The sequence below is a fragment of the Drosophila takahashii genome, chromosome X (assembly GCF_030179915.1).
Source record: "Drosophila takahashii strain IR98-3 E-12201 chromosome X, DtakHiC1v2, whole genome shotgun sequence".
Classification (NCBI taxonomy): domain Eukaryota; kingdom Metazoa; phylum Arthropoda; class Insecta; order Diptera; family Drosophilidae; genus Drosophila; species Drosophila takahashii.
In genome coordinates this window covers 825623-834879 of record NC_091683.1, presented here as the reverse complement: position 1 = coordinate 834879, position 9257 = coordinate 825623, and the positions used below count along the sequence as shown (strand labels likewise).

The following is a 9257-nucleotide window of genomic DNA, read 5'->3' as shown; positions in this document are numbered from 1 at the left end:
AAATATGATATACAATACGCATCACTTTCCGGGAAATTTATGTTGATGCTTTTTAAATTTTTGTTCATCCTAAATACCAAGTTGGGAATTACACGGCAGAGGCATGATATGGCAGAGATATCTGGCAACGCTCGGAGTTCCGCCTTCGGACTTTGCGACTGCGCCGCTCTTTGGGAAAATAAGATGAGGATGAGGATGCTGGGGCTGCAGGCATTTTGGGCCTTGCCTCGACCTCGACTATTCGACTATTCGACTGCTCCACTGCTCGACTGTTCGACTGCCCGAGAGGTGGCCAAAAACCACGTGTTGATTTGTTTTGATTGTGCGCACTTTGTGCGATTCAGCTCCTGCTAATTTGCTTTCTCTGGCTTTGGCTTTTTACGCACAACGTCTCCGATTCAATCCTTTGCGGCATGCTCCCTGCGCAGCCAGGCGGCAGCGATGGAGCACCAGCGCTTGGAGCTGGAGCCCATGTAGTCCTAGTTCATTTCAGCCACCCTGGTTGCTAATAATTGACTAGCTGTTAATCAAAATGTTGACAATTGTTAATCAAATGATTTAGCTGGCCCACAGGTCGTATGCTTAATACGTAGACTATCAACGCCCAAAAGAACTTGCATCTTAAAGAAATTAAGAAGGTTATCGGCTATACAAGCTAGCAAACTAATTTCCTTTAATTTGTGCCTACGGTGATCATCACTTTGCACCACTGTGACCGCAGTTCTCCTTCGGCTTTTGGGTTTCGTCTGGGTTTGGTCTCGGTTATTCGGTTTTCGGCTTGGATTTCATCCAGGACTAAAGCGGCGGGTAAACGCTTTGCGGCTTTCCCCGCTTTTCCCGCTTTCCCTGCTTTTCCACAGCCTTTGTCGCTCTCCCTGCGGTCTCAGCCTAACTTGCCAAATTAATAAATTGCCTGTAAAAACGCAGAGCCCGAAGAAGATAGCAACGTGTATTCCTTGATTAGATTTGAATGGGTGGGTGGTGCTGGTGCTGGGAGGTCCTGTCTATGATAGATGATTGGGTGTTCCTGTTTCGGCTCCTGTTTCTGTTTCTGCTCCTGTTTCCTCCTTCGATCGCCCGGGCCTTTGATGGATGCGATTGCGAATCGTTCGCATTGAAAACTCGATTAATTACGTGGAGTAGGGTGTAGTAGGGTGTCTTTTGGAACTAGGTCCTTGAGCCACAGCCTCCCATCCTCCCTCAAATGCCTTTGCCTTTGGCTTTGACTTCTTATAATTTCGTTTGCATTATATTCCCTTTTTCCTTTTCGAACATAGTGTGTGTGTGCGTGTGTATTTAGTGAAATTTTGTTTGCCCCACGCTGATTTCATTGGGCCGATGTTGCCTGCGAGGCATCTCTGTGAAGTCGGAAATCTGAAATCTGAAGACTGAAGTCTGAAGGGTTTTCCTTCCCCGCTTTCCCTACTCCAAATCAAAGCAAACACAGAGAGAGCCAAAGTGTGTCAGAGCGAGAGTTGGCCCATCAAAGTTTGGCAAGGCTGGGCTTTTAAAAAGACATTTCAGCCAAGGCCTCTGGACTTTGGACTCTATCGCCTTCCTCTAACCCCTCCCAAACAGAAATTCGGAAATTTGGAAAACCGGAACCCAGACGACCACGTTTAAAGTCGTTTTCCACATCATTGGAGGCCGCCCAAGACACGGGACACGGCCCTTGGCCCACAGAGGACGTGCGTCAATTAGGTAGAACCCCCCAACGCCCCAGAAAACAGCACTACACTACACCCACTTATTTGCATAAATTCCCACGCTGCATGGAGGGGGCACCACAAAATCACCAGCCATCGAGTGCAGAGCAAACAGAAACAGGAATAGAAACAGGATTGGAAAATAGATGGCGGATGACCAACTGCATCCGACGAGCACGCGAGCCAAATCCGCAATTAGATCACGCCTACCCCTCGGGAGAACCCCCTCTAAAGTTCCCTCCAAAACCCCGAAACCCACCAATCCACCAATCCACATACACAACCGAAAACAAAACAAATTCGGAACTTAATGACATTCCATTTCCCTAGTCAGGCCGGCAATTGGATTGGTATTGTGTCGCCAATTCCCGCCCAAATTCCCATTCCTCACTCGATCAGAGGAGCACTTTAAATTGGCTCTTAAAGCTCGTATCTCTGTTATTGTAGGTTCTTCTTTTATTCACAGATTGGTTCTCCCATCACCTCTTTTCACCTGTCGCAGGTATTCGCTTTGCCATAAATTAAAAGAGGCACCGCGCAAACGATTACTTCACACGTCATTCGCTTTGACATTCGATTTGATGGCATCTGTCGCTGACAACAATCATCGAAGCATCATCATCACATCATCATCATCGTCATCTTGCAACAACTACTACGTGGGCGTATACGCGATATTAACATTCGGTATTGAATAGGCTCAGCTATTAATTGGTTCGCCAGTTCGTCGGTTCATCGGTTGATGAGAACTGAGCAAGTGGAGCATGAAATGTGCAGATCGAACAGCAACAACAACTGTGTTTTGTGTTTGTGAGGAGGTGGAACAGTGACAACCCCATTTACGTGTAGTTTACACCTCTTCAGGCCGCTTAAAGCCGCATAAACTTGGCCCACAAACATGACAGACTTCAATCCAATGCCTTTGTATTCAAATTAAGTACGTGCCGGAGGCGAGTGCACAAATAGCGAAAATAGTTGGCTGCCATCAGCATTTCAGTCCGCTTAATCAGCCGTGGCGTTGCGAGGGTGGCTAGGGTGGAATAGGGTGGCTTTTCAGGTGGTTGCACGATACGGACTGCTAGTGACACGTTCCTCTGTGGCCATGCAACTTGTGACTCGACCATGACAGCCGCATTGACGGCAAAGGCAGGGGAATATGAAGGCAGAGCTCAAAGATAGCAAGTAGATAGCAAGTAGCAAGGAAAAGAGCAGTGCCTGTCAGTCAGCCGAGCAGCAAAGTCTCACCTGAGTCCGAGTCCCAGTCCCAGTCCCAGTGCGAGTTTGAGTCCTGAAAAGGCAGCAAAAACAGAAGCAGCAGTCAGCAAACTGACTAACTGGCCTCAAAAGCACGCACATGCCACCCAACCACCCACTGAAATCCCCCCTTTTTGGCCCCTTTTCTTTGTGCTGCCCCTGCTTTGAGCAGCTCTTTTTGCTGCTGCTGCTCTGATTTCTGATTTTCCAGCCTCTGAACTACTGCGAGCCACTAATGTCCCCCAGCAACTGCGGCGGTTATCCCGTCATCGTCGTTATCCCAACCCAATCACTGGATTTGATTCGATTTCGCTGACAAGAAAGCAGGGGCTTCCTTCCTTTCGCTCTTCCGCTGCGAACGAATCATCCACAATCCACATCCCACACACGCCCAATTAGGCCGTGGCCAAAACAAGATTTGCTGCGATTCGGTTAGTTGTTGTTTATGGTTTCTGTTGGGGCCATGACATCAGCTTGTTACTTCAGTTGGAGCCATGGTTTCACTTCCACTTGCAGCCTGCGTGGCTCAGACGGCGACGGCCTTGACCTTGGCCCTCTCCAGCTGCTGCGACTTGACTGGGAACAGAAAGTAGGATATAGAATGGCTAGAATGTCTAGATCTAGATGCAGAGGCTACCCACCTGTGATCAGAGCATCTGCGTCGGCGGGAGCGGGTTTCGCTGGGAAGTCGGACAGGCCCAGCAGAGTGGGCGCCTCGTCCTCCTCCGACTTGCCAGTCGTCCGCTGAAGCACCTGTTTGCGCAACTTGCGCAGGTAGGCCGCCTTGTACTCCTCGCTGGGCTTGCCGCCTGCCCCGTAGCTCACCTCCAGCACGGTCAGCGGGATGACGGTGGAGGAGACGGGCACGAGGTCTAAAAGCAACAGAAATAGTAAGAAATATAGTAAAGGTATCAGTTGAGCACCCACCTGCCTCGTATTTCTCTTCGGGGTTCAGTTTGTACAGCATCGGAGCGGCGGAGACGCTGGCACAGGCCAGCACAAGCAGAAGCAGAAGCGGCAGAAAAGCCATGATGATCGTCTAAAGGCCACGCACTAACTGATCTTTGGATAATCTTGCAGTCGCCCAAACTAATTCAAGTTTGCATTTAAATTTAAAACTCACCATGGGCGTAGGTGTGGGTACCCGCTAAGGTGAATAATAGTGTCTTGGCTAAGTTAGTGCGCACACACACCCATTTGGTATTTCTGGTATATTCCGCACACTGAAAACGGCATTTTTCCAGCCTACCGCCTGCGGCCTTATTATTATTGTATTGTTATTGCAGATTATCGATAGCAGCAGGCGTTCTCAGTCCCGACCTATCGATAGCTGAATTAATTAAGTAAATTAAGTTAACTAAAAGGCAAGGCGACGCGCAGGAAAAGCGGAATTAGTGATCCCGATAACAGAGCAGCCAAGAAGCGGAGACGCAGAGAAGCAGGGAAGCAGCGACGCAGAAAAGGCAACGCAACAAAGAGGAAGAAAAGCAAAAGGCGAGGGGAGAAGGAGAAGGAAAACACGGCGTGAAAAGCATGAAAAGCATGAGCTGAGACTGAAGTCGCCATCTGAAGCCAGGGAATCGCCAGTTAGCCAGTTTGCAGGGGTCGCAGGAGCAGGAAAAGGAACAGAGGAGCACCCCAGATAAGGAGCACCCCCATTTAAACCTCCATCGCCACCATGAGCACCGTGTTCATCAACTCGCGCAAGAGCCCCAATGTGCTGAAGAAGCAGGGCACCGACCAGTGGGTCAAGCTGAACGTGGGCGGCACCTACTTCCTCACCACCAAGACGACGCTCTCCCGTGACCCAAATTCCTTCCTCTCCCGCCTGATTCAGGAGGACTGCGACTTGATATCGGATCGGGTGAGTGTTGGTCTTAATCTATGGCCTTGTAAATGGAGCCCCCCTGGTAATTCCATTCGAAAGTGTCCGAAAAGTGCACACATGCAGGTCACTGGGGGATCTGGGCCACTGATTCGAGCCCAGAGAGCGCGAGAGAGCGTCCCACATGTCCTACTTGCCCTACTTTAACTGCAAATGCAAATGCAGCTGCAGCTGCAGCCGAGTGTGCTAGTTTTCACTGATTCTGCAGAGGCCTTGGTCAGTGGGTGGTTGGGTGGTTGGAAGGTCACCCCCTTCGCTACATGGCAGCCAAATAATCATGACAATAATCATAACATGAACACGGTCGCTCGCTCGGTCAATCGACAAGCAAACAAACAAACATAAATCCACAGCGAGAAATTCCAGAGCTTTGTATAAACAACATGCCACCCTCACTACCACCCCTGTCGATGCCCGAATAGTTTTCAATAAAAAGTTTTGCACCCCGTGTGCGCCCGAGTGGCAGTTGTGTTATTGCGCGGCCCGCGCCTTTTGCTATTGATTAAATTCCGTGCTCGCCGCCCCCACACGTCCGCCAATTAAGGCAGGCAGCCACCATTCATTGCCCTGCCTAAACGGGCGCCTAATGGGCGACTCAAAATCAAAGTCAGACTAGTAACTCCGCATCCAAAATTCCCACTCCCTTCCAGGACGAGACTGGCGCCTATCTGATCGACAGGGACCCCAAGTACTTTGCCCCCGTGCTCAACTATCTGCGCCACGGCAAGCTGGTGCTCGACGGCGTCTCCGAGGAGGGCGTGCTGGAGGAGGCCGAGTTCTACAACGTGACGCAGCTGATAGCCCTGCTGAAGGAGTGCATTCTGCACAGGGATCAGGTGAGTGGCTAGTCTGCTAGTCATGTATTTAACCCCACTAATCTGTGTTCTTTTCCAGCGACCACATGCGGACAAGAAGCGCGTTTATCGCGTGCTGCAGTGCCGCGAGCAGGAACTGACCCAGGTGAGTGCCTACATCCGCTAGTTCCATCAGCAAACCTCTGATCTTCCCACTCTTTCCACCCCACAGATGATCTCAACGCTGTCGGATGGCTGGCGGTTCGAGCAGCTGATCAGCATGCAGTACACCAACTACGGGCCCTTCGAGAACAACGAGTTCCTGTGCGTCGTCTCCAAGGAGTGCGGCACGACGGCCGGGCGGGAGCTGGAGCTCAACGACCGGGCCAAGGTCCTGCAGCAGAAGGGATCGCGAATGTAAGACAATCATGTGCAGCATGTGCCTCTCACTCTTTTTCGCCCACTGGTTATCTGTTATGAGCACTGTCTTGTGACCATTAGACAACGGAGCCGAGTATCTGATAGCTAATCGAAGGTCAACCCGTGTACTTTGTGTGCTTTATGTGAAAGCGGAACGCGCGGAAGGCGGACATTTAGTCCGCAGCGCCTTGTTAGCCACGCACAATATATATATTAAATGTAGATTGCATTTGTACACGGGCCTAAAGTCTCTCTCTCTCTGTTTAATTGCAGTCTTGGAATTTAAACGCGCTATATATTCACATACAATCCTAGAAACCGAAACCAAACTCCCCGTCATCGACAGTCAGCAATCAGCAAACAAGAACCACTCATTCATTCAGCCACAGCCACACATACAGCCGACCCAACACCAAGAACACCAACTGGATGCAGCCCAGGAGAGCCTCCGCCTATCCACACAGCACACAGGATCAGATCACACCAACCGATCACCGATCACCCACCAAAATCAAGAATCAAGATCAGCCGGAATCGCCCAGGCAGAGACGGCAGACTACGCTTCATTTGCATTCGAGACAAAGTTAACAGGTACCACTGCGACTCTCGCCCTCGTGGCCGTTTGCGCTTGGCTCACTCCCACACTCGCCGTCGCTGCCGCTGCGTTCCTGCAGCTCCGTGGCAGCGGCGCCGTTCGGAGTGCGTGCGGGCGTGCATGTGTTCAACTTGTAGTAAACCAGATAGACCCGACTAAACGAGATACGAGATAGGAGATATGACTAGGCAACACTAGCCCCTGCTTTGTGGCGCCCTCAGCTTTGAGCTTCGGCTTCTGTTCACCCACGGAGGCACTCGCAGCAGAGCACTCAGCAAGCTAGTATATACACATTTAGCGGGAGTTTGTAGGCTTAGTCTTAGTAGTTTTTATCGTGCTTACAATAACAGCCCTGACGACGCAGCGGACACTTCGCTGGAGCAGTCGCGATTCCCTTGGTTAAGCAACTGACTAAGCTGCATTTACGAGTCCGATCGATCTGATACCAAAACCCAAGCAGGAGTCCTGTGCATCCGAAATCAGAAATCCGATTGCGAATCGAATCCCCCAGAATTTGTGCACTGTGAGCGATAGGATATTAGAGCGTGTGTGTAGGCCCGGTTTTACTACCCTGAGCTTTATTTTTAGTGAAACAAGCAAGCAAAGATATCAACTTTAGGAAATCAATTGAATCACGACTGAATTTATGTGAACTTGCACTCAATGGAAATACATACATGAAAAACGAAAATTGATAGTGAGGAGATGTGTGAAATGTTAAAAGAAAATGAAAAACCTATCCGGCGACGTTTTGTACAGACAGGCATTGATGATATCTATAATATTATAAGTACATGGATGTATATAATTTTAAATAGTTACTAATTTATACACGAAAAAGGAGGGAAGCAGGAGCAGAACAGAAGCAGAGGAAATTGATAATGATTCAGAACGTCGCCACCTACTCGTACCCATTTTGTATCCATTTTGACTTATTTTACGTGCACGGCAGGTGCAGGGCAGATTATATAGAGTATAACTTATGCTTACGAGGATTATTTCGACGGAGAACCTTTACACTAGCAAGTAGTAGAACCGCAGCGCCCGTGAACGCCGGACCCTAGTAATCCGGCACTTAGCAATACAGAGAAAAGGCAACTGCGAGTTGATAGAGATACAGATTGCAGATTGCAGATTGCAGACACAGACACGGCAACAAATACCGATAGAGGTACAGATAACAGATAACTCTAAAGTTAATACGATAACCTAACCCCTTCTGTAAGCGTAATCCGTCACCCGTAACCCGTAACCCCGATAAGGATGTACTCACACCCACTCTACACACCCTGTACCCTTCTGTAACCTGCAGACGCGGAGGATCAGTCCCGCCCAGATCGCAGATGCAGCTGGTGCTGGACCGGATCCGCTCCATCCCCTGTCCAGGCTGCCTGGACAGTCCCTCACATAATATGAATATATACGAATAAACTTGGAACCCTTTTCTAAAAAACATCCCCCAAGAGTTTCGTCCTGAGAGCTTAAAGCTGTGGATGAGCTTGAGTGCTGTAACTGGGTGAGGATATTACAGCAGTCACATTGTTCCGGAGCAGCCGCCAATGCCAGGATGCCTGGCAATCGAAGCTCATTGTGGTAACTTTTCCTGACACCCATCAAGGACGCAGCCCAAAGCACAGGGAAAAAGCTTCAAAGGATCTAAACCCAGGAATTTTGCAGCCACTAGCAAGAAAAAAGCCCAGCAAGGACGCTTGAAAAGCGCAACTTGTAAATAAGCTGATATTGTATATTTCGTATTTTCATATTTTGTATATACACATATAATTATGTAATCATAATCTATAGCATGTAACCCCAGATTTTTTCAGATAAGCCACCACGGGATCCGTAGCCAATATCCCGTTTTTTTTTAAATTTGTCAAATTTGCAACCTAAATGATCACCCTACCAACAATAAAATTCCGAATCGATTGGTTTTTACCACCCAATTGCAGGTTTTCCGGATTTCAGATACCAGGCGAACACAAAAATCAGCAGGCCGCCAGCAGCAGTTTTACACTCGAGCTAGAGATGTGCCGCCACAAGGGAATATAGGGGCGTTCCTTCCCTATCGATCAATCTGCCATCTCTAGTTTGTTGCCTATCGATCGATCTCCCATCTCTAATAAGATTGCCTATCGATCGATCTCCCATCTCTAGTGAGCTTGCCTATCGATCGATCTCCCATCTCTAGTGAGCTCGCCTATCGAACGATCTCCCATCTCTAGTGAGCTCGGCTTTCCCCTGAAAAATTGAGGTAGTATGTGACGCTATCTTGACCAAGGTTTTTAAGCAAAACCAAAAATTGAGGTAGTATGTGACGCTACCTTGACCAAGACTTTTTAGCAAAACTTAAAATTGAGGTAGTTTGTGACGCTATCTTGACCAAGACTTTTCAGCAAAACTTAAAATTGAGGTAGTTTGTGACGCTATCTTGACCAAGACTTTTCAGCAAAACTTAAAATTGAGGTAGTTTGTGACGCTATCTTGACCAAGACTTTTCAGCAAAACTTAAAATTGAGGTAGTTTGTGACGCTATCTTGACCAAGGATTTTAGCAAAACTTAAAATTGAGGTAGTATGTGACGCTATCTTGACCAAGGCCAC

At 48.7% G+C, this 9257-nt stretch overlaps 2 protein-coding genes across 3 annotated transcripts; one reads left to right on the top strand and one right to left on the bottom strand.

The window, feature by feature from the left end:
* Positions 1-3383: 3383 nt before the first annotated feature.
* LOC108063850 (uncharacterized) lies at positions 3384-4021 on the bottom strand. Its single transcript, XM_017151105.3, has 3 exons — positions 3888-4021; positions 3602-3832; positions 3384-3536 (listed from the first exon to the last, which is right to left on the bottom strand). The coding sequence occupies exons 1-3, from the start codon at positions 3988-3990 to the stop codon at positions 3487-3489; spliced, it is 384 nt and encodes a 127-aa protein (XP_017006594.2). The 5' UTR covers positions 3991-4021; the 3' UTR covers positions 3384-3486.
* Positions 4022-4246: 225 nt separating this feature from the next.
* inc (BTB/POZ domain-containing protein inc) lies at positions 4247-8600 on the top strand. Of its 2 annotated transcripts, XR_011419796.1 has the most exons (6): positions 4247-4824; positions 5496-5681; positions 5740-5805; positions 5872-6056; positions 6333-6650; positions 7967-8600. XR_011419796.1 is itself a non-coding variant. In XM_017151104.2 (5 exons), the coding sequence occupies exons 1-5, from the start codon at positions 4639-4641 to the stop codon at positions 6343-6345; spliced, it is 636 nt and encodes a 211-aa protein (XP_017006593.1). In that variant the 5' UTR covers positions 4247-4638; the 3' UTR covers positions 6346-8600. The 2 variants fall into 2 exon arrangements, 1 of the variants encoding a protein (XP_017006593.1); XM_017151104.2 differs by having other exon boundaries at positions 6333-8600.
* The last annotated feature ends 657 nt before the right edge of the window (positions 8601-9257 follow it).